Source organism: Ischnura elegans, chromosome 6 (assembly GCF_921293095.1).
Source record: "Ischnura elegans chromosome 6, ioIscEleg1.1, whole genome shotgun sequence".
NCBI classification, from domain to species: domain Eukaryota; kingdom Metazoa; phylum Arthropoda; class Insecta; order Odonata; family Coenagrionidae; genus Ischnura; species Ischnura elegans.
Window position 1 is genome coordinate 93,451,765 of NC_060251.1, and position 26,288 is coordinate 93,478,052.

The following is a 26,288-nucleotide window of genomic DNA, read 5'->3' on the forward strand; positions in this document are numbered from 1 at the left end:
CGTGCGACCAGTGACGTAGCCAGGATTTTGAAATGGGGGGCTTTACCGGAGATTTCGGGGCCCTTACGGGCCCCGTTTCGGGATGTATGGAAAACATGCCAGGGCAAGGGGGGGTCGGGGGGCCGCCCCCGGAAAATTATGGGATTTACGGTGTTGAAAACATTTGTTTTTTAGGACTCAAAAGCAGTAATTTAGATACTATAACAATACGTCCTTTGTCACTACCAAGATACAGGCATTGAGTTTTCCTATCAAACGGTTGTGGATTTTTACTCCCATATGAAAGGAGGGAGATTTCCAAAGCTTTCCATCGGTGCTTTGGTCTGTTGTTCAGATGCTTTCTCCTTGTGTCATAATCAGGTTCAATTTTGTTGAAATTGCATAAATTTTGGTGCTCTATAACATACTTCATAATTCCACAAGCACAGTGGCGCCGACTCCATGGGGCCTGAGGGGGCCCGAGCCCCCTCAAAGATTCGTTTGGGGGGGCGGAGCCCCCTCTTTAATCCAATAAAATAATTAAGTTGTTATGTGAAATCACAAAAATATATTGTTAATTTTTATTTCCCATGTTTGACGAAAGTTACCTTTTAAAATAAATTCAACAATGTGTGTTGAAACAAATAATTATAAGGTTGAGCAGGGTAACTGAATCAAGTGGTGTGAATCATGGTAGTCTTTCGGTGCTGCAACACACATTCAATTTAACCTCTTCCCGGGGCAAGACCTCCAATATGGGCCCCCCCAATATTTTTTATAAGTCGGCGCCCCTGCACAAGTATATAATGAGGTTTATGTCAACATTTTCAGTTTTTTTTAAATATGGCCCTGTATGATCCTCTCAAGTTGCTTCTTATAACTGTTTGTATGAATCTATTCAAAATTCTTGTCAGAATAGAGACATGAAGAAAATATTGCCGTCAATTAGAATCGACAGCGAAATCAAAATTGCATGCTAGCTATGATGATGCCTTCCCAGCATATTAGCTCCGTATCACACAATACATATTGCTAGCCATTTACTTATTGCTGTAATGCGAAAACGACCTCAAATTTGTGCATGGTCAAGGTCCGTGATTCAGGTTTTACATTGTAGTATCATGATTCCAATGACGCAGTATCCCCGAACAAAGACGAACACTACCGCGCAATATACCAATACCTCTTAATTTATACATCGAAATGGAAATATCGAGTGTAGGTGTTCAGTTTGGGTGATTAAAAATCATTCTTTGTCAACTTTTCGGAATTTAATTAATTCCGTCTTCAGGGCGCACAAAGAAATTATTATAAGAAGACACAACGCATAAATATCAAAGCTTATACGATACAATTTTAAGAGGGATAATGAGATTCCTTCCTTTTTGGTCTGCCCTTCCGTCCGCATTCCGTGTCTTCTCCTCCCTCTTCCTCTCTTCCCTTTTATTTTCTCTTCTATTATCAACTTCTGTACTCAGTCACTCCTTGAAATATGTCCTGTCCAATTTGCCACTTTATCTTTTTTAATTTCTATCGGTATACTTCTTTCTTCTCCTATAATCCTTCGTACTTCTTCATTATTCATTTTTGAAGAGAGAGGTCCAGACAGAGTGCTGTTAAGACAACACTTCCGCAGTGGCGGCTCGTGAGTCAAATGCTCGGGGGGGGGGCACACTTCACCGGGGGGTCAAAATTTTTGAATATTTTGTGTATTTTAGTGATTTTTTAATTTGTGATCTAGGTATTAATTTTTTTTATTTAAAATATATTTTATAAATAAATTATAATTAAAAATAAAAATATAATTTAAATATTTATAGTAATAAAATTTAAACCAAAAGAAGGTATTCTGCGACTCTGCAGCACCTAGTAGACGCCAGATTATAATGCCGCCAGCCGTAGCGGCGATGTCATCTCACTAGAGTACGTCGCTCTGCGCATGCTCGGACGGCGTCCCAAGACTTCCATAAGGCACAAGCTTCGACGCGTCATAGCACAAGCAGCCCCCACCACTACCACTCTCCATATAACTTCATGGGGATGGATTGGGACGTTCTGGCAAGCGCCCTACGAACTTCTCGCGCTATTTTTGCACATTTTCGATGTATGCGACTGAAAAAAACGTTGGTTAATTAGATGTATAATAATAATTGAATGACTATTCATTTTTTTATTTTTCAAATCTTTGGAGGGTCCGAGAGTCCTTATGGGCAAGTCGCCACTGCACATCCGTTGAAACCTGTCTACGAACACAATCACCTGTTATGATGATGACTTAGATTATTTCTATGTATCCCCAAAGATGCAATTCATTTAATCCCGATAAATTAGCAAAGAATGATTCACCCAAACTAACGACTCGCACTCGATATATTTTATAAATTAATACACCAGTCTACTGTGGTGTTTTTCCCATCTCCATCTCTTTTTGTACCCCACAGAAGCATGGAGGACCGAAATTGGAAGAATAAGCGTGTGGAGGGCGGTGAGGAGGATGACGACAAGGGCGAGGAGGAGGCGAGGTCGGTGATAATGCACGTGGGCAATCGCAGGAACCGAGGATTCCACCCAGAAATCTTCGCGGACAGCGACGGCGAGGCGGCCAACTCAGACAGCCGGAGCGCAACGCCAGCTACAAAGGCGGTCGAGGAGGCGGTCATCGTGATCTCGCCCGCCGGACAGCAGCGCGGCCAGAGTCCCGATGAACAACATTCCGACCCCAACGGCTCGTCCCCCGGCGACGTGGTCGTGGTCCCGACTCAGCAGCAAGTGGACGAGACGAACGCAGCCATCGCCGGCATGCGCGAGGCCTCGGCCCGAGAGATGTCCCCGCAGAACAGGATGACCCCGCTGCCCTCCGAAGACACGGCCGTTATCCACACGTACCACATGCAGCACCACCACCAGCAAGGCCACGCGAGTCCAGAAGATGCCAGGATAGCGGCCTACATTCAGTACCCGGTGGCGAACTCTTCCACCAGCAACGGGGACGAGGTCCAGAGAGCATACACGCCCGGCCCGTCGGGAGTGGTGCAGAATTCGGACGAAGGGAACGGTGCGCAAAACGGTGGCGAGCTTGGAACTTACGGACCTGCAACCTCAATGGGAGGGATGGAGAACTACCAAACCCACGTCATCACCGACCTCGGAATGCACGCGGCGCAGTCGATAGAGCACCACCATCAGCATCACCACAACCAGCACCATCAGCATCAACAACACCAGCAAGGTCAAACCATATCGCAGCATCATCAGTCCACCATCAGCGACTACAACCAACAGAAGATGAACATTGTGCCCTTCAACTATCATCCAGAATCCGGCGAACTCAAGGGCATGGTCCAGCTCTCTTCCTCGAATCAGGCGACCATAAACACGCCGTCGTCGACGTACACCACGCTCGAGAACGTAAACATGGCCGCCGTGGCTGGATCCAGCCATTGCCCATCCACATCGCCACCTAGCACGACCAACCTGGGATCCATCACCACGCTTCAGGGACAGTTTGCCCTGCAGAACCCAGCCTCGGCCTCTCCGTCTCCCACCATGAGCCAGCAGATTGGCGCAGATTCTCCTTTCCAAAGTTACCAGTACCTCAAACATATGGGTGTCACCGGGACAGCGGGAGACGAGAGCCCGCCCATGTTCATTAAAAACAATCCAACGCTCACCGCCTCCGCCAACAAATCTCCACCGCTCAGCTACAGCTCATCCCACCAGCACAACCAGCAACCCACGCTGCAACTCCTCACTACGCAGCCCCAGCAGATCTCGCACCACGTACTGTCCCAGCAACCTCCCCCGGCGTACGACCAGAGCCCGATGCTCTCCGGACACCAGAGTCTTTTGGTCACCAACAGCAGTCCCCAGTCGGGCCAACAACAGGCCACTCTGTGGGGGCCTGGTGGTATGGCTACTTCTCTCCAATTCTATCCCAGTGGCAAAGTAGCAGTGGAGCCGAATTATTGGCCCGGGCCTTCAACGAGCAATGGCACCATGTCTTCAGAGTACGCATACAACAGCTTGCTAGCCACTGGTGGGGCTTCTGGCGGTATCAGTGCCGGTGGAAGTCCGTCGATGGACTCTATGGAACTCAGGACCTTGACAGCCGGTACAGGTGACACCGCATTTGTTTCATACCCGTCAACTTCAAACTGGTCGGACGAAACGTACACAATCGGTAGGTATCTCTTTTCGATCCGAGAAAATCCTATATTTTTAGTGCAATTGTACGAAATTGGTTTTTAAAAAAGTCTTCCTTTATATTTCTAAGATGCTTCGAACGTGATAATGGACGGGAAGGAATGCGTCAACTGTGGAGCTAGCACTACTCCTCTCTGGCGTCGAGATGGAACTGGCCACTACCTCTGCAATGCCTGCGGCCTCTACACCAAAATCAACGGGGTCAATCGACCTCCAGTGAGGCAGCAGCAAAAGAAGTCCTCCGGGGTAAGAAGATTTTCATTTTCTATCATAAGATAGATTTAAATGGGAAAATAGGGAGATGAAATTATGTAACGAAAGTTTTGGAGTCACTAGCATAAAGTATTTAAAAAACTAATATTGGCTGTGGGTGCACAGGATAGGAGTGCCAGGATTAGAATGATAACTTCTCAGCTAATATAAATTCTAACTTCTGAAACCTAGTTCAATACTCTTCTCTCAACTTGACCGTCTAGGTCACTCAAAATTCCGTTTTAGAGACTATATTTCCCACCTGTATCGGCATTTACACTACAATATCCCCAAAAATACTTAAATGGAAATAGTGAATTCGCCAAGACGCCTGACGCCAGATGTTTACAATTCCTGGAACCAAATTCTCCTCCCTATTGGTGACTGCCAAGACCAGTCGAAATTTTTGGGCTGTATATATTGCCAGTGAATTAAATTTTTCATTATACTTCCTCGGTATGTCAGCAGAATATCTTATTTCGGATGCTACGTTAGGTACTGTAATACTCTACTCCCCATACATGAGTTAATTGGAACGTCGAAATATCTTTTTGGGTGCATTTTATGTGTTTTGTTATTCATGCTGCTTTAGCATAGTGGTTACTTTGAAATTAAGGACGTAGGTATGTCGGCAAGGTGTCTAATGTTGAATGCTTCGCGCTTTTGGCTTCGCAGCAGGCGGGTTGCAGGCGAACTGGCATCACGTGTGCCAACTGCAACACAAACAACACGACCTTGTGGCGACGAAACAACAGCGGGGATCCAGTCTGCAACGCTTGCGGCCTATACTTCAAGCTGCATGGGGTGAGTCTCGATATCCACTGGTCCCTTACGCACTCTTTCGAAATAATATTTATTCCAACTGATCGATTTATACGATATGAAGACATGATTTAAACTAGACTTGTACGCCACTGCACCACACCATTTCACGCTCCAACGCCGACGCAATGACTGCTAAAATAAAATGGTGAATTTCGATATTTGAGTAACTCTTACTGCCTGTTGCAAAATTGTATCATCCAAGATCGAACGACGCAATATCTCAAAGATCGCTCATTCTATTTTTAATAAGAAACACAAATATTAAAGCCTTTTAACTTCTGCGTAGACTGATAGCATGCAAATTATTTTATGTGCATCATAAACGATTTTTCTTTCTTTGTCTTGGCCTCAATTTTTTAATATTGTATGACTTCACGGAGTATCGGTTTAAGAAGATCATAAGCAAAATTATTTTCATACGCTTCGCTAATAATTATCAGATGAATAATAGCAAAAGAAAAGGCCCAATGGAGTTGGCAAATAAATTTGCATATCTTTCTCAGACCTATACTCCGAGGCGTTATTCAACGCTAATCACAATTTATTTGTGGATTTAGAAACGGAATTTCAGCACGGACGCATTGCATTTGTGGCTTTGCTTCAACGAAAAGGGGTTATGTACCAAAATTTCCTACATTTAAGTTGTGGCTTGTGACTTTCGCATAAGTGGCATGAAAGTTTATGCTATTCAGAAGAATGGAATGACTCGTTTTCCGAGCTACGAACACGACGAAATCGCCGCTTCGAAGGCCTTCTTGCCCTTCAGATAATTTGTTGCCTGAAGCTGTACTTGACCTAATTTAATCCGATAAAATAAGACAATCATAATCAGATATACGAAGATATAACTCCACTAACGGTTTCTTTTTTAAAGAAGCAAAAAACTCATTCGGGAAAGGAAAAACCTTGTCCAAATACGAATTGATTAATGAATATTAAAGCGAAATAAATATGTTCTTTAAGGCAGGCCGGTATATAGAGAAATGTGGCGAAAAAATTACCCGTAAGGACCAGTTATCGTAAGATTTCAGTACCCTTCCAATGGTGGCGGTGTTCATTGAAAAAAATCGTGCAGAACTTGATGAAGTTGCCGGCCTTTGTGATGACGGGCAGCTATACCGACGGCCGTGGGTTCGAGTCCCGCCTGGGTAGGTTGCCCCGATCCAGGGGATGGATGTTCGTGTACGATTAGTCGCTAAAATATTATGAAATCCATGATGTTATTGGCCAAACAGTGCTGCTTTCTGTGGTATAGCAGCAAAAGAAAAAATAAATTAATTGAAAAAAAATCAGCGCAAGAATTAAGGTTGGGTTAAGTTGATTTAGGATCAACGGCAAAGTTACCGTGAAATTTTGGGAGTGATAAGTGTTTTAGGCGTATGTTTAAGTGCTTAATGCGCAATTCAACCGTGTTATTTTTATTCGAACGGTGAATCATGGAGGAAGACATCTTGAGATGAAAACTCGGAAGAAAGAGGTGAAAAGAGAAAAGTTAAAACCAGTACGTGGAAAAAAATTCCAAAATATTTCCCGTGCGGAGAATTTATCCAGAGATTTCAGAGCCCATGCGTCAGTAAACTGACGTTTATAAAGAATTTTCGCGGAACATGCTGAAAAATGGCGTGGGATTTTGAATTAACAGGAAAATTAGAACAGAATAGAATAGATATTTATTCATACTCTGGGTAAAACCGTTGGAGCAAAAACACAATTTACAATAATAAAGTAAAGTAATAAAAAAGTAAATTCAAAGGTGCCGATGAAAACCGCGAACTTCAGCCATGAAATCCAAAAAACAAATTTGGTTTAGACAGTAGGTACTCGAGCCCGCATCTGATTTTCGGTCAGATAATTTACACAAAGGCAGATGCGTTATCCGGGTTCGAATCCCGGCTAAGCCAGATGATTTTTTCACCATGAATTTCATATCTGGTGTATATAACTTTGCACCAGTGCTCGTCACTGCGTACAAAATTACTTGTTTCATGCAGTTCTCTATAATTTAGAGTTCATTATGGGGCAAATGACTCTTTCCAAGGGGATTGCATAGGGGCTCCATCCAATTCCATCCAATAGAAGTCTGATTTCTCCTGCCACTTCGGTCGCATTTTAATCAGTTTCAAAAATTGCCCGCGGCGCGGTGATGAGTGCAATGCGATCCAATTTTTTCCATTATTTTCAAGTAACATCTACTGATTTGGGCGTTACTAGTTGGAACAATTTAATGTTCATGGTGAAACAAAACCCAATACTGTACCACAAATTTTTATCATTAGCTGTGAACTAGTTTCGACGTCTATACCGTCGTTATTAATACTGGTATTATTAATAATGACGGTATAGACGACGAAACTAGTCGACAGCTAATAATAAAAAGTTTGTGAGAGGGTACTGGGTTTTTTTAATCATGAACATTCCAGTAAAATGTTTGTAGTTGCAAGGAAGAGCACTGAAGAGTTATGAATTTGATAAATCACTTCATTATTTATATAAATTTCGGTTAAAATCGCTAATTACACCTTATTTCCCCGTGAAACTCGGATCAATTTGTCAGTCAGCGAAACTAGTGGCGAATTTTGTTAACCCATGTAAGTGCGCGGTGGTTAACGACGCATTCAGAGAAGGACTTTAAGATCCTCTTTTGTAATATTCGTGACACTAGCCAACATCCACACTCACTCTTCCGACCAAGGGGTTTGCATAGAGGAGGCCCAATTCCATCCCATTGTAGGCCGATTTCTGTTGCCACTTCCGTCGCATTTTAATCGGTTTTCAAAAATGTCCGCGGTATGGCGATGGGTGCAATGCGATCCACTTTTTTCTATATTTTGCAGTACAATGTTGTTATTTGCGAGGAATAGCATTGGGCTATTATGAATTTGATAGATTACATCATCGTGTATATAAATTTCGGTTAAAACCGCCAATAGGGAAATTGCATACTTTTTATAAACAGTATGCTGATATACTGCAGTAAACACTTAGTACCGCAATATACTTTTTTCCACTTAAAATTCAGTTTATACACTAGAAAATGACTCCCAAAAGTCTCCCGAGTTTCGCGGGCTAAAAAATACCGCCCCCACTAATCTTTGGCCGTGGCGTCATAGTTCAGTAGGAGTGCAAGATCCAAGCCCAAACTGCAGGTTTGGAAGAGCCACGTTGCGTTTATAGGAGAACATGGATGAAGTAAGGAAAAATTACAAGTGGTGCATTGTTCCTCTGTGCAATAACACCCCAGAAAAAATTTTCGTGTGCATTCCCACGGAGGAAATTAGAAGAAAAGCCTCGATGCATGCCGTCTGTCGGGATGAGCGTTACGGAAAAATAAGAGTATAATAAACGGAATGATAAACCCGTGTGCTATGTGAGCGAAGATAACTTTAATATAATTAATATTTCCATATTTCATAGACTGAATAACTTGAAACTGAGATTTCCATTTAGTTGGTTGTCAGGATAAACCAAGGATGCATTTAAAGGTTGTCAGGCCATCGTATAAAGATAGGACTGATGTGCACCACAGGGGAAATGGGGTGTTTGAGGGAAAGTCAAACCCAAAGTTGCCCAAAGAATGTGCAGTTCTATGTTGCTCTTTCCCCAGTTAAAACCAAATAGAAATTGGATTGGGATGATATTTTAACCACGGGTTCCAGTGATAGTGAGAGTGCAGGTGATCATGGTCATCGTCGAGGGTCATCTGGGTCATCCCTCTATAGATGATCTATCCCATAGGATTTCCGATACTGAATTTTTAAGTAACAACCGATCGCAATGACGATGAGCTCGCCTTAATTAGAGTAGGTTTCAGATATATCGTGAGAAAAGCTCCCAAAATGTATTAAAGACTCTGGTTGGAAAACATTCACATTTTAATGCTAATTTAGGAAGGATTTCATTACAAAAGTAACACCTGAAGACGTTGTGTTTATTATATTGATCGAAGTGCGATTGACCGATTCTTTCTGCAGAATAGGAAGTGGCTTCGGGGTTTTGAGTCACAAGATGGTAGATTGTGTTGGAAGTTCGTCTATATTATCGCTACTAAATTGAAACATTAATAGTCTAGCTTCCTGTCGCCCTCCAGGCAAGGTATTTTTAAGTTGAAAGTACCATCGACAGCTTCGAGGTGGAAATAAGTTCACCATAAGACTCTCTACCGGACTGCCAAAAGAATACACATTTCACATGAGTATACGCTTTCGTCAATATTATACGCAAGTCTCACTTTGTTATGAACTATAAAACATTTCAGCTACCTTTCCATTTCTCGGCATCGACATTCGGCGCCGACGAAGTCTACAGTTTCACTAAAATACCTTGATATCATGATGGAATCAGTAACAGGAAGCTTGCTAGGATCAGCCTAGGAATAACCATATTCCTTCGTCTTTACGCAATCTATCGCTTTCAATGGAGGAGAAATACTATACGATACGAAATAGATCAAGTAATAGCCCTGAAGTCACAATGAACAACTCCGATACGTCTGCACTTCAATAAATGAATCATAACCACGCCGTCGCATGTATTCAATTCAAGTACTATGGCCGTGCCTCCTCGTACTGAACTATGACGTCACTTTTCTACCAGCCAATCATCGGGCGTTTTCGATTCTCACTTGCATTTGAAAATTCTCGTGAACTTTGATGCATTAAATATCGCAAACCACGTCATAAAATAATAATAAAAACTTTCACCGAGGTATGCAAACATATATTTTTGTATAATTTTGGGGCTCTGGATTATATCTGAAATATATGTAAGTTCCCTTTTGTAGCTCATTTCTCAGTAGAACTCGGATCAATTTGTCTGTCAGCGATGCGAGTGGCGACTTTTGTAAACCAATTTAAACGGACGGTGGTTGACAACAACTTTTGAGGCCGACTTGAGGATCCTCTTTTGTAATAGTCGTGCTTCCGACATTGTCTGGGCTTGATCGTTCATATCGGAGTCTTCGGTGTGCGTCCGACCGAAATGCTTGCGTTTGGCGTTCCCCCTTTTTTTTCTCCTTCCGCGTCTCTCTGATCCCGATAAACCTTTTCCCTCCTTATCATGTTTCCCTAAGGTCGATCCGTCAAAGTTTACTCAGCGACCGCCGAGCGAGAGTGAGGGGAAGCCCTAAAAAGCAGGAGGGGCATTTCGGGTGAGGAGGAAGGTGAGTCGAGGTCCACAAAGAGCGCTCTATTAGTTTCACGCTAGCGTGTTTGCAGACCTGACGACCACCAACAGCAGCTGAGTCATCGAGGAGAGAGAGGGTCGCATGGATATAGAAGGGCGTTCGAAAAACAATCTATGTATGACTGCTTGCCACTTATTGGGTGGATTACTATTATTTTTTATTGCCTATATCGAAAAATCTACCCCACCCCACCCTACTCCCTCCCACCAACTCCAAGAAATGAGCACGATTGAGCTTCGAAGAAAGGCTACAAAGAAATTTATACAAGTATTTGACAGAATTAAGGCTATCACCGGGCTTTTATGGGCAATCATCATCATCACTGGTCAACAATAGGGTGGTTTCCTACTTTTTTAATTGCCTAAATCGAAAGATTATTACTCCTGAAGTACGCATTTCACCCTTTTAGATTTTTAAATTACGATATCTATTTTTCGCGATTAAATGAAAAATGAAAATTTTCAAGCGCGAGAAAACGCGATGGCTAAGTATGAATACTGGGAAAAGCCCGTGTGACGTCAATATGGTTTCCGCTGTCGCCGTGTGAGGTGACCTTGGGGCGAGTATATGTGCCCCGCCGCGATGTAGGCTGCTGGCAGGTAGCGCTTGGCTTAAATAAGGATTATTAATACCTTATCATAAGAAGGAAACTTTCCGACCATAGGCAGTTTTAATAGGTGATTATTAAGACATGTTTCCCTGAGCTCTGTGCCTCATGCATGCATTAGTAATCTCAGATGATGTAAAACTCCTACCTACTCGTATAGGAACTAGGTCCCTGTGACGTCACGTGGAGCGGCATCGCATGGGCGCAAATATGGCCTTTTTCAAATGTGGTTAAAATTGACAATTGCCATTCGTCTAAACTGGGATTTATAAAACCAAATAATTTTTATATTATCAATACACTAATGGTGGGCAGCGAATCGCAATCAATGCCTTTCGATTTCTTTGATGAAGGAAACTACCCTATTCGGTCGACGCAGTAAATTCGAAAAGTGGCGAGGCTGTAGCAAGGGGATTGCATAGAGGAGGCCCAATTCCACCTTATAGATGGCAGATTTCTGTTGCGACTTCGGTCGCATTTTAATCGGTTTTCAAAAGTATCCACGGCGCGGAGATGATTGCCAGAACGATCAACTTTTTTTCAATATTTTGCAGTACAATGTTTGTAATTGATATTCGAATGATCTTTTAAGCAATTGATGGATCACATCACCATGTACTTAAGTTTCGGTCAACACCCCTAATTATTCCTAATTTCTCCGTGAAACTCGTATCACTTTGTCCGTCAGCGACGAGAGTGGAGACTTTTGTAAGCCCACTCCAATGCTCGGTGGGTGACAGTACATTTAGAGGCCCACTTGAAGAACCTTTTCTGAAATATTCGTCGGTTAGATTAAAAAGAAGAGCTATCGAGGACTTTCTGAGGTGGTTGGCAGTCCACCATTTTGGATTGATAATTTCTTCCCCTTCCAGAATAAGCTTTCTTGTTCTCACGCTATAAGCACATGTTTTATCGAGAGTTTGAGCGATTACTGATAATCGATTACTGTTATCTTGGAAAAAAATTGTTGATTGTTAGCCAAAATCAAGCCTTAGTTGTATCTCCATCCTTGCTATTGACGAGGGATGTTTCAAATCCGAATATATTTTTTTTAAACAGAAGTGAAATGTGCTGCACAATTTAGTCTGATCAAAATAGGAATCTCAATTGTAGACATCCACTCTTGGTTGCGTTGTAAACCAAATACTCTCCTCGTCATCGAAATGATGTGCACAAAAACGATTAATTAAGGCCGTATTTTCCGAATATAATCCTCACAGAATTTTTTGAGGGTCTATACCAGAAAAAAATAAACACGTGAATTTGAGCAGCACCCTTTTTCAGTATATCTCGAAAGGGTGATAAAAACAGCTCCTTTACTTTTATAGCGAACAGGCACCAGCCGAGAAATATGCACCAGAATTGTACACCTATTTTTCCATAACTTAAATAGATGTGACACAGTTTAACTTACATATGATATTCTTTCCTATGTGAATAAATTTTGTACCGATTAACTATTTCCCAGCCTTCTCCGTGGTTAAGGGGAGTTTAGGTGGCGAATGCGTGAATCACACTGGCTGGTTTATTCAAAAGCCAAAACATTTACGTTTATTGATCAAATTTCGTGAATACAAGGTGCGCGGCTTCATTATCAGGATGTAACGCGGTATATTTTTTGTCAAATACATTTTATATAAAACTTTATATATACAAATAAATATTATGATTTCTGGTAGGAAATCCATCTTTTGTATTGGTAAATAACCCGAGAAGAGTTGTTGCGTTCCCCACCTAGAGCCGCCACTAACAGCAAGGTGGACAGCTAATACCCCATAAAAAAGGACCACACATATTCTCCAGCATTTCCTTGTTTCTGACCATCATTCCTAAGCTATGTGTCCACTGGTGACCAAATATCGTTATTTACCTTAGATGTGTGTCCAATGGAGACTAATCTCAGTATTCAAGACTCGAGTCTCGGAGATTAATCTCAAAAATGTGTCAATTAAGGAAAATTACCGAAATTACGCCGCTAATAGTATTGCGAGACCTGAGAACAGTCTCATGAGAACGACATTGTTCGAATTCTGAGACTTTGTCTCCAATAAGAGTTGGGAATTATGCGTTTCCAGGGGCAACAATTATTGAAGTCTTCGAGACTTATCGCACGTTGTCTCTAAAGTGGTCTCAGTCTCATTTCCACTTGTCACTTAAGTCGCGAGATGCAATCGGGAGACATTATCTCCAATGAACACGTACCTTTGGAAATAAAAGCCCATTAAGCAACTTTAACGGAAATACAAAGGATCAGTGACACCTGGCTTTCAGTAATTACCAGAAGAAGTAACTTCATGAAGAATATTATAAATTCACTCCCACAATCAGATATGTGTTTATTGACGTGCAATATAGGCGAGATTATTAGGACTAGATTATAATTACTATAGGCAAGGTCTTCGGTAGAGGAAAAGGAACATTAGCCATTCTTCCAATTTGTGATTCGACCCATCGAGACTTAATCTCGAGACTTTTAGTCTTCAGTCAACACGTAGCTTCACCGCCATGCATTCTTCATCATACCAGCTTCAAGAGCACTCACAGGCTCTCCTCGTCTAACCCACTCAAGTGCCCAAATTATTGCCTCGCAAAACGATATGCTCCACACTTGAGACTTAGGACACTCAATGACTATTTTTATCATTCTTACTCAGCGTTCTTCTCATCTCATACGTATAGGAAAGGTTCTGGTTCAAAAGAACATTCTTTCTGGTCCGTTTATAGTTGAAAGGACGAAAATTGATCATAATACATGTAAAAAAAATTATCTCGCTTTTTAGATCAGCAACAGGGAGTAAACGCATGCAAAAGCAATGCTAAATTTGAATCATTCTGGTAATTTTTAAAAGATAACTATCTATTTTAAATATAGCTGTCACTGGAAGAGACCGACTAGGAAGAAAGATAGCTGCATAAATATGAACAAATAAAGGTATTAAACGTAAATAGTATATTCTTCATATCCAACTTTTGACTTTATTGAACTTTTATTAAAATTCACACTGGTAATGAGACTTTTTCTAGCATTGGAAAACTAAATAGAATTGGAGGGGATCATTTCTTGAATTTAAAGAGCTCTCATAAAGGAGAAGAAGGTAGGGATGATATCCATTCACCAGTTACAGTTAAGCTACGTGTCCATAGGTGACCAAATCTTGAGACTTGGCCTAGAGATTTGTCTCAGAATTGTGTCGATTGGAGACTACCATTTAACTCCGGAAGGTCCTCGAGAGTCGAGTCTCAGAGATTTATCTCAAAAAAGAGTTCACTGAATGAAATTAACTGAAAGCTTAAGGGCTTTACTTAGTTTGATATGGTTTGATAAAACACGTGGGTACAGAGAGATCCGCCATGTTTCTCTGTGACGTCAGCTGTGACGTCGTATGACGCGTCGTCGAATGCGGCCTCAGAGATAGACAATATCTCTGTGTGAAAGAGCACTATCAGTATCCCCGCCACCATGCGTAAACTGTGTTTATAAGTTCTCAGATAATACGGTCGGTTTATTCACGATTGTAAAATGCTTGCATTATCTATGCATTCTGGCGATATGGGGGGCACAGACATAACGGAAGCACGCTTGTTTAAGATAGGCCAGGGATAGTATCAGTTGGAAGCTGGAGAGAGGGGTGGGTCGGGTATCATAATTTAACTATATCTACCGCGTGTTGTGGCGGCGAGAGATTGGAGACGACAGCTTCAGGAGAGGACGGGGTATCTGCCCCAAAGATATGGTAGAGTAACATTTATATAGCGCCCGTGATTATTGCCCAGAATGACGAGATACGGCCAGGTTTTGTTGGCTCAGATTACGACTAAAGGAGGAGAATATAAGAAGCTACTTGAAGCTACTTTTTAAAGTCCAAACTACAACCTGTGCTCCGCCGAAAAATAGTTCACACCGCGCCATCTTCGAGTTAGCTCGTCAGCAGCGGGCTGCCATCGCGCTGTCGCAGTCGATGTAGGATTGTGATGGTCCCTTTATTTGTTGGGTACCATGATATTAGGAGGAGGCGACCGGCAGCTAAAGTCATTTGTACCAATAGGAGAGGGTATCGAAATAAGGCTCCAAGCATACACACCGATTTTGGACGGTTGGTAAAAAAAATCGGCCATCCACGTTCCAAGTGTGAACCAGCGGAGGACATGGGAGCTTACAAGCTGACCGAACACAATCCGGGACAGTAAAAAAATCGTTTAGCAGTCGGCCATTGTCACTATGAATCACGACAACCAATCAAGTGATCGTTTGACCAGTTAAAATCCGGCGTACATGTAAACTGCTATCCACCGATAAATATCGGCCATTTTTTTACCGACCGACCAAAATCGTTGTGTTTGCAAGGAGCCTAAGGTTGGAAAAAACACTCGGGGTCTGTATTAGCCTGCTCTTGACGAAAAGTGTCAAGGGTACCACCGCTCCCATCCGACAGACAGTTGAAGTTGACAGATGTTGAAGTGCCTTCCAGAAAGCACTCAAGCAGGGATCGGGCAGCCTCTGAAAAATGTCCAACATCGCGGGGATTTGAACGCGGGTCCACTGTTCGGTAAGACAACACTCTAGCCACCAAACCGACCCGAATCCCTCTTTGGAGTTATCACAAGGTTTGGACAACCAGACAACAAGGGCCTGATGCAGGAGGCCCCAGTAGTGGCGCAAGTTAGAGGATCTCGGCCGGTTTTCGCTTCTTTGAAGACCTTCTCTCCATCCTTGACGAACCGCGAGGTTCTAGCACTAGCGTCACGGGCCTCGGAACAATTGCTATTGAAATTCAGGAACTTGGATCTTACCAGGGGCGCAGCTAGGAATTAAGGCTAGGGGGGGTTTCAGGCGCAACTAATACTGGGGTGCTTGGGGTTTTGCATACCCGCCAGGGTTAGCGGGAAGTGAGGAGGTCTTCCGCCGGAAAAAATTAGGATAAACGGTTCAAAATTGTGATTTTTTACGGCCTTTGAGGATATTTTATTAATCCTCACACTATTATATAAGCAATATTAATCCAATTAAGTAAAATAGATTTAACCTAAAAATTTCTGTGAGCTCTGGGGGGGGTTTTAACCCCAAACCCCCCCCCCCTTGCTCTGCCACTAGATCTTAAATCTCTTGAAGCTTACATGTCTGAGCAGTGGCTCGGACAGCCATAAACAAGTCCTTCGTTCGACTCCCAGTATAGGGGAATTTTTTCTGAATAAATTCCTGTAAATCGTAGTAGCTTCATTCATGCTACCACATCATTCACTATTATGAAAACTTCCACAGTGCGAAGATGACCTCTGAACGATCCATTTATTCCAAATGATTGCATCGAGTGTTTGCATTTTCGACAAATAACATTGAAAAGTTATAAGCGATTAGAATTGGGGTCCCCGGGCCAGTAAGGGAATACAATAGCTACAATGCCTGATCCTTGATGATGCTTAGTTGCTGATAGGTCCGGATAATGAACGTAAAATTTTTATCACGGAGACTAGTCGGGTGCAGCCGGAAACCACGACCTGCACCACTCCTGCGCATCAAAGCACAGATCTAATCTCACCAACCCACTCCAGTCCGTGGGTTTCCAAGGTGGTCCAGATAACGCACCAGGGTACGAGATACCATCTGACAGGCGGAGTTGTACAAAATACCATGAGTTAAGATGTACAGATGGGATCTTGGAATGCAAAACTTAAAATACTCTTGAATTCCCTACCCATTTTCACAAAATGAGCACCTCAAAATCTTAAGTCATGATGATCTGATGAAGAAAATAGTCGAGAGACATGTTAAGGACAAGAATGGAAAAGAAATATATCGGTTAAAATATTTAAAGTAATTAATGAAAGAAATGAAAGAGAAGAAATACGTAGTTGTGAAAAGGTTAGCTGATAGGAGAATTGAGTGAATCGCTGAGTCGCTGAGAAATTTCAGGATGCTGATCCGAGATATCGGCTGCCAAAAGTGATTTAAATACCCCGATCGGCTTATGATAGGAGATGGGTAAACATTGGGGAAGTTGAGCATAAAAAATAGTAAGAAAAAATTGTCGTGTGATCCAAAAAATGTTTGGGTGTTCTTCGATTCAAGGTGAACATGAATAATTTTCTTCTTGAGTTCTCGTCCTCTTCGTTTAAAACTATTTTGTTCGACGGTGAAATTTCAAAAAACTAAACAGTCTAGCCGTGGTCTCCCCTCAATAGATTTCATAATACTACGCCATAAACAGTCAATTTTCAAAGTTTCATTCAAGAGGCTGGAAGAATAACGCGATAAAAATTGAAAGGAGAGTGGCTACCTATAACGAGAGCCCAGATGTATTTGTTTTATTTTGTTAATTCTCCAGGCTGATTTCAACATGGAAATTTTTATTATTATTAAAAAAAGATATATTTTCCTACGTTTATAAAATAACCGAAAAGTTTTCAATGATGTATGGATGATATTTTTCCTATAAAATATGTTGGGAATATCGAAATCAGTAGTTTAAAAAATTTAATCGTGAAATCACAAAGTTAATTCATTCATTTTTATGCCAAATAATATGATAATATTACGCCAGAAACTGAAACTGAACTGCGAAACATACTGAAAGCGAAATGGCTTCATTTAAAGCATACCTGCATTCATTTAATTCTGATGATTATACATTGCTTCATCAATAGCTACCCCACCCAATCAGTGGAGAATTACACAGATCGCCTGCATCGTCTGCAAAAAAAGCAAATAAATGAATGAACATGCTTTAAAGATAAAACATGATTTTGTGTTCTAAAACGGTTTTTATTACCTTAGCAAAAAACTATCGATCATGTAGATTACAGTTGAGAACATTACTCATTGTCGCTTTAACTGATTTTATTAAAAGTCAGACTATTAGGCTACAGGGCGATATTTTCGCCCAATATAATCTGTCTAACCTGACCTAGCCTCGGACGATGATTAGTAAAATTATCACCATGACTAGTATATTAAATTATACTTCACCCGGTATTATACTACGTTAAGGACTTATACTTATAATAATTACATAAATTACTTAAATTAGTCAAGAGGGAACAAAACTAGTGTTCAAAGTTCGGCCTTTCATCTCCGGCTGAAGTTATCACCGTTGCTAGACCCGGTATGCTTAAACTTTTCGTTTCCCCAACAGGTTGCCCGCCCAATGAGCATGAAGAAAGACGGAATCCAGACTAGGAAGAGGAAGCCAAAGAACCCCGGAGGAGGTGGTGGCGGTGGTGGAAAAGGAGGTGATTCCAAAGGTAAAGATCGCATGCGTTGAGATAGTGCCACGGACCGATTGTGACAGACTAAAAGTTGAAAAATACACGAAATATTTATATATATCGTGTGAACATTGATATTTTGAGTGGTGATAACGAAATATTTGCCAGACCATGCTTGACGGCTGCACGTCATGTCGGTCTAGATATTTTTACATCAATTCGATGCATGTTATTCCCTATTCATTGTGACGTCCAAACTCTAATAGTTCTCAACTCAATTGAATTTATTTTGTCACGCTTGTACTATGAGATGGATTTTTTGAAACATGAAAATATAAGCAGTAAACAAATTCATGCGTTTTATTTTTTCATTTGTTTCAAAAACAACTTTCAGCATGCGCAAAATTTGAAAAAAAAAATCTCTCCACCATCGAAGATTTGAAATTTTCTCAATCGGGTTTATAAGCCACTGGGTCGTTAGTAATACCCAATCAAGACGAAATATGGGAAATACTACTTAACATTTAGTTACTATTACTAAAAAAACAACTGATTTCGCTTATTCCCAACTAGCCACTTATTCCATAAAGGAAGGTTTTATGACAGGCCACCAATACCTCCAAAGCCACTTTTCCTTTATCCATCTATTAAAAAAGGTCGAAATAAAAAAACAGTAGCCCCCAAGTTACGAACAGAATACGCTCATCCCTTGGGAAACTCCTTGGACTTCTGCCAATTAGGAATTCCAGGCTTTAATTGATTAACATCAGTAATGACTCTTGATGTTTAATAGAATTAGCACGGATTTCTATTAAAGTCATATAACTCTCGATAATTTAAAGATTTTTCCTTCACAACGACATTCAAAATGCAACATGAACTAATAACTTTTCTCCCACAATCTGGAATTTTAAGCTGCCTTAATTAAAAATTTTACCATAAAAACGACATTTAAAATGCAGTTTGAACTACAATATTCCAATCTTTTCAAATTCGGTACGCTTCTTTACTCTCTATATGCCAGACATAGAGCAAAGTACTCCAGGTAATAAGTATTAGAAATGCCTGAATAGCATAATCACAAAGTAGCTTTACACTTCCTAACTATTTAACCAATCCAGGCTTTACCAGTTACAACCATCACCACAATTGACTTGGAAAGAGATGAAGAGGAGGCTGAGAATATTACTGCAGCAGGTAAAAATAATAAACTTTATCGGATCCTACCGCATGATTCAGGTTTTATCCCGACGTTTCGCTAGTCGCTTCGTCAGAGATGATTGGGCTCCTGTCGATGTGGGTTGAAATATATAGTCTTCAAGTTGGTGGGTTGGGTTTTTCTTTAAGGGGAATGGGTTAAGGGGGATAGTGTGCTGAAAACAGGCATCCAGGAATTGCTCAATTGGAGTCCGACATCTCCGTTGAAATTGTTTTGCTGTTTGTGGATTTCTATAGCCTCCCGAAACAGCCGAGGTTTAAGTTTTTGACCCTGGCGAGAACTTTTTTTAAACCAATGTGAATTCCAAGGGCCGCGAGTTCTGCCATGGCCGATTTTGAAGATTGCTGGAGTCGTGTGACGCGCTGGTGCTATGCATATAAGAATGAGAGCTCAGGGGAGCCCTGCTAGGGTACAACACACCGGGGCCAGGACCCAGCAATCTTGCTGATACGCCCGATCACCCGGGGAGGGGGATGACAGGAAGGAAAAAGGAAAGAGGCGCCGCCGCGATAAGAGCCCAACAACACCTCTTGGGTAGGGAAAGGGTTGGAAAGGATGGGACGGGGGAAAATACCTTAACGCTATAGAAGCGAAAAGGGCCCAACTAAATTGCGAAACCAGGGAAAGCCATTACTGTGCCAGCGATATTAGAGGATTATCTTATGAGCAATAACATATGCCAATAATCCAACGATCCAACAATAGTAATCCAACGATCCAACAATAATAATCCAACGATCCAACAATAATAATCCAATGATCAAATCGCTAGATGTGTTATACATATGTCAACCCACACCAAGAGCATCCCAATCACCTCTGAATAAGCGACCAGAAGCGTTCTCGAAACGTCGGAATAAAACGCGAACCACGCGGGGAGACCCGAAAAGATTATTTTTTACCGGAGTAAACAATGAAGTGAGATTTAAATTTCAGCATCTCGAAGGTGAAGATTATAATTTTCTGCGCATGCCAAAAGTTGCTATTGGAACAACCTTTACAATTGCATTTTATTAACAAAACCAGAGTAAGTTAAGATCTACGCAATAAATTTCTCGGCGGCACCTAATATTCTCCTTCGCTAACTGACTTCATCAGCCCCCGTAATGCCCCTCCATATACCTCTTGTAAATAACCCTATATTTTCTGCCCTTCAAAATGTTTTCTCATTGAGTACCATGTCAAGCATAACTTCCTACTCAACAACCCATGTTCTGGCCGGTTCCATTCACCAATCATCATCACAGTCGAGCAAATGATTGTTTTGTCGCAATTCTCCGCTCAATTCTCCCTTCAGTTAATTGTTTCAAACCTGTGTATTTCTTCTCTTTAACACAATTCTTTACCCACCCTATATATTTTATTCGAGATCTTCCTTCTCCGTTCTTGCCATACACTTTTCCGCCGACTATCGTCTTCATCAGGCCATTATGCCTAAAATATATCCGATCAGGTTGTTCCGTCTTCTTCTTACGATTTTCACGAGGCTTCTCTTCTCTCATACCCTTCTTGGGACTTTCTCATTACTTACTCTGACGATCCAGTTCATCCTCATCACTTCTAATAGCGCCACATGTTTAATACCTCCAGCTATTTCGTGAAGGTTTCTCGGGATCTCCACCGCGTCAGGAACTGCATTACAGCCGACGTTTCGATGTCCGACTCGGCCATCGAAACGTCGGCAGAAATGCAGTTCCTGACCCGGTGGCGATCCCGAGAACTCTTCACGGAGTTTATTCGCCGGGAAAGCATAAAATCTTTCTCCACCTCCAGCCATGATTTCTTCGCTGCTGAAATAGCCCATGCCTCACATCCCCAGAGAAGCATACTCTAGATGTAAGTTTCGATATTTTACAGTGAGATGCTCCCTTATCCTGGGCTATTTACCAATGCTGCCGCCAATTAAATTTTTCGTGGTACTTTCATAAAATATTATCATTCTCCAATTGATTCCTGGCCCTCGCCTTCTTCTGTTCATCCTACGGCAACTCTAGAACTTTTTTCAATAACATATACCTCCCCTCGCAAAAACACTGAGGTCCAATGTCCCTTTCTCTCCGTTACGCTTGTTTTAGTTGCGCTCTTACCTTCAAAACTTTTACTTTCTATCCCCTATTCTTCTTTCTCTGAAGACAGTCCCATTAGGGGTCGCTGTTCCTGACCACATAGTCACCTCCTAGTCACTCGATATCCTGAGCATCCGTCCCTTCCAGTCATACCCTTCTCCCTCAAATCATTCTCGACATAATTTCTCCATCTTCTCGTTCTCTTCCCTTTTACCAGCAAATTTTTAATTCTGTTCCCCTATAGGCCCATATAATTAGTCGACCCTGTAGGGCCAACCGACCCTGGATACGTCATGAGCCCCTACATAAAGCGATCTCGCCCTACATATCTACTTTTGGCTCGATATGAGACTATTTTTAGCGATAATTAATGTACCGACACGACCTGGCGGACGACACCGATTATTTATTTACATTGAGCCGTTGCCCTAACAATACGCCCCAAAATTATCGAACGTCTTTTCTTGGTTTCATAGTTAGGTCTCATTACGCAACCGGAGTGGAAAAATGGCGCTGTGCCATCATCTACGTCATTTCTGAGAACTTGACGACGGAATTAACCCCCACCAATTATGTACGGTCGACTGAGAAACGTAAGTAGGGGCCTCTTGTAATGTAGGGACGGATATGTAGGGTCGACTAAGAATACTTGATCTCCGTAGGGTTTATACTCGTCATTTCTTATTTAAAATAAGACCGAGCTGTTGCATCCATCCTCTTGCACCTTCCTTGAGATCTCAACAATCACTCCTGTCATTTCCCTCATTTTCTCATTCCCAATCCTTTCTCTTCTTATTTTCCCATCATCCATACATTCACCTTTTCTAAACTTTTACATGCTATCCCTTCTTTCTTATTCTACCCATTCATTAAACTCTTCATAGCAACATATATATCCAAAACTTAGTTAAATATATCCTATCATTTTCACTTCTTTCCATGGCCCATGCTCTCTGTAGAGATAGGATAACAATCTACCCATTACCTGGGAATATGTAATTCAATTAATTAAAAAAACATGAAAATAGCCTCACGCACCGAATGCATTCCAAATTTTATCGGTTGCAAGATCATCGTAGTCCTTCCATATATCGGGACCTACCAATGGATCAATTAGAGCAAGGAGTGTTCCTGGTCCCAATATCACAGTCATATCATGAGGAGCTCAGCCTAATCATAGACGCTAAACCCCGTATATAGGACGTCATACTTGTCCTATTTTCTTAAATAGAAATATATTAAATAAGCGTGAACAAAAATAGAACCAGATTAGTATATCATCACACCCTCAGAGATTCAGCCTAAAGCTTGGTTTTATTAGGTAAACGATCAAGCTCATCCCAGCTTGAGTCCAAAGCGAGTGAATTTTACATATTCGACGTAGGAGAGGCCTTTTCCTTCACCTGAATTTTTGTTTGGGTGGTTTCCAAAGCCTTCGCACGAGCTATGAACCCGGATCCCTATTATACAGGATCCAAACGCTATGCCTTTCCACACTAAAACAATCCCCATACCAAGTCTCTAGTATCGTGCAATCTATCATTAATTTACGTAAACGGTCCAATCTTCCCCCTCCAATCACTTACCCCCAGAGGCCTCTTGAGGGTTCCAAACACCGTTCCCTTCCACCCCTTATAGCCATCGACAAGGGCCACCACTTCGTCGCCTCCCAAGGCGGAGAAATACTCCAGGGCCAGCATCACCAAATCCAGCAGCACCAACACCTGCAGAGCCTGAGCCACCACATGCCGATGTCAGCCCACGGCATGGCCGAGATGCAGCAACAGTCGATCATGGCCGTCGCTGGACCATCCGGACTGACTGCCGGCTCCAGCCCATCCTCCGTCCAGTACGGGTCCAGCGGTTCCCCTGGCAACGGGAACGGCAGCATCCCTCCGGGGATGTCCTCACCCATCCTTCCGTCCAGCAGTCTCCTCAACAGACAGATCGCACAGTGAGTGACCATTTGCCATCTTACCTTAGGAACTTTTCGCTGTCATTTGAGAACGGAGACTTCTGCTGTGTGCGTTGAGTTTACTCATTTCCGGTTACCACCGCGTCGGTTTCTGTGACGATGACAAGACAAGTGAGAGAGATCGGATATTACCCCAGAATGATGCGAGAATCATGTTGAATAAAAACTTGTGGGCTATGTCGCCGCGTCCATTCTTGGGTTGCCCCAACGTTTCCCGACCGATGCTCGTGGCTTTCTCAAGGGATTCTGAAGAGTTGGGAATTTAAATTCTTATATACAGGTATCTGTGTTAGGTGGTGGGGAAGGGGAGCGGGAGGTTGGAGGAGTGGGTTGCTGATTGTCTTTTATGATTACAGGTTGCCAAATACGGATAATTTTAATGCCGGTGCCCCTGTTGAAATTATTTTTCTCTTCTTCAGATATTTCAATGGCTTCACTGACGAGTCTCTGTTTAAAACCTTTTACATTGGCAACGATTTTTGCTTCCTTAAGGTCGATTGTGTTGCCAAGCGCTGCGTGTTTTAACGAAGTAATGCGAGAATCCATAGAAATATTTTCAATTAAATTTCAATTCAAAAGTTTATTTTCATACTGCAGTTTACAAGTACAAGTACATTTTTATATTGTAACGTAGAGTTACTATAGCTATTGACAGTAAGGTCCCCGTTATAGGAAAACAATTCTCTTCAGGTCTTATCACAAGTTTTTTAAATAGTTTATTCATTGTTTCTTAGCTTTTAGCAGATACGGTTAAGATAAAAAATGCTGGAACTCTTTTCCTTCGGAATGGCTATTGGTTCAACATTCGTTCACACCACGTTATTTACACCGGTTCTATTCCATTGAAATCAGCCGGACAGACAATTTTAATCGCGACAATGGGCACCACCTAGACGCCCATTTGGAGGAAATTACTCGAGCAGACCAATCGGAGAGCAGCTACAATAGCTGCCGGCTACGGGGCCCAATACAATGAGGGCGAAAATTGCGAACCGGGATATTCGACCTGAAGACAATGGCAGTAGTGCCAGGGGAGCTGTTGTCAGCAACCGTCGCGGTTGTAACCGGAAATGAAAAATCTTATCGCTGCCATTTTCTAAACCGTCCCCTTATTCAAATCACTTATTATACTCTTCTAAGCCTTCGATGCATAAATGACTCAATTTCATTTATCTCATCTTTCTCACATCTTGTCATACGTACGTTCAACGCTCGACCCGTGGAATATTATAACTATTGAATTTTACATGACTCCTTGAAAATATTGTATTGTACCTCCAATGCATACTTTAATCTTTCCTTAAAAACTTTTCGCTGCCATTTTCTAAACCCTCCAACTATTCAAATCACTCGCTTCACTCTCCTTAGCCTTCGATGCTTCGCTGAAACTTTTATGGAAACTCAAGTCCCCAGCTTTGCAGTTGCCTACTGAGAATATCACTTTTTAAATAATGAGTTTCTGGCTATTAAAGATGTGATGACGTCATGGCATACAATCAGTTAAATGGTAGTGGAATTGTGGGAAGGGTCAAGGGCGATTTTGGAGAGACTGTGTTTGTTTGAGGATGATGGGATGTTATCCCAAAGGGAAGTCATCAATTCATTATTTGTGGAGAGAAAAGATTTTTAAGAGTCGCATAAGTAAAGCTCTCAGAGTGGTCAATAATGGAGTAAAGTTTAGGTATTTCTGATATTTTTGCCACTGAACCACGAGGGACCGAGGATCCTGCTAATAATTACGTTTTCTATTGATTAAAGACTTTTGAGATGGCTTGCCGCATCAATGGTTCAAGCTCGTTCATCAGATCTTTCTCAAATCTTCCCATACGTACGCTTAACACTATACATGACGTACAAATTATTCAATTTTACGTAACTCCTTGAAAATACTGATGCTACTGATTAATGTCTGCTGTCGAAACCACCCCCGCCACACGCCTGCTGAGGCGGCCTGCGTGGTAACATGTTGATGGACTGTCTCCGTCTGCACCTTGATTTTGATTTATTTTCTCATGGCTTACGTGTCCCACTTGCAATTTCTTACTGTATAGGTCTAGTGGCTTACGGCTTTCGCCTGCATATATCCCATTGTGGGACAGCATTGATTTTTTCGACTGTTTTCCTTCCACAGCGTACCACCGTTGGAGCCCATAACCACACGAGCCCAGCAAAACGGACTGCCAACTGTGATCACCTCCACCACGGCCATCAACGGTGGAGCAAGCACCCCTTCGCCCCCGGAGGACACGGCTGCAGACCGCGAAAGGAACAACTGACTCTGCTGCAAGAAGAGCCCCTTCTTCTTAGATCACGAAAAAAAAAAACAAATAACAAGCTCTCTCCGGAATCAATGATCAGTGACAAAAAACCTCTTGCCTGCCTCTAGTGGAAAAAACTATGAATGACAGTGGCACAGATGCCGTCGGAGGATTACCATAAGAAATTAAAAAATAGATATGTAAAAAAACTTGAGTTTCACTTACTAAATAGTTTATTTAGAGCTGCGTAATAAGTGGTACAAATGCCTTGTGTTGGAGATCATTGTATATAGCATTACAGCACGTGGGCCTCCCTATCGTAATCAGAACTGCAAGATGGAAATGAACATGTTATAGGTGGCACATCTAATCATCTATTGCCAGAGACCTCTACATTGTATTGTCAGCACTACTCCGTCACCATATCGAGTATTCGCACATGATACCCCTTGAGAAAGGCGGTGTCCGCCATTGTTAGGCACAACGTCTCCTCGAGCCTAATGAAGAAATGGGCCGATA

At 42.0% G+C, this 26,288-nt stretch overlaps 1 protein-coding gene across 1 annotated transcript in view; it reads left to right on the plus strand.

Moving 5' to 3' along the window:
* Window positions 1–25,814, plus strand: part of LOC124161198 — a 72,317-nt gene extending 46,503 nt beyond the window's left edge. The window contains exons 2-7 of the mRNA XM_046537446.1: window positions 2,421–4,159; window positions 4,253–4,428; window positions 5,101–5,238; window positions 18,179–18,287; window positions 23,175–23,490; window positions 25,643–25,814. Coding sequence (XP_046393402.1) covers window positions 2,425–4,159; window positions 4,253–4,428; window positions 5,101–5,238; window positions 18,179–18,287; window positions 23,175–23,490; window positions 25,643–25,787 — 2,619 coding nt within the window. The 5' untranslated portion in view covers window positions 2,421–2,424 and the 3' untranslated portion in view covers window positions 25,788–25,814. The remainder of the gene's footprint in view (window positions 1–2,420; window positions 4,160–4,252; window positions 4,429–5,100; window positions 5,239–18,178; window positions 18,288–23,174; window positions 23,491–25,642) is intronic.
* The last annotated feature ends 474 nt before the right edge of the window (window positions 25,815–26,288 follow it).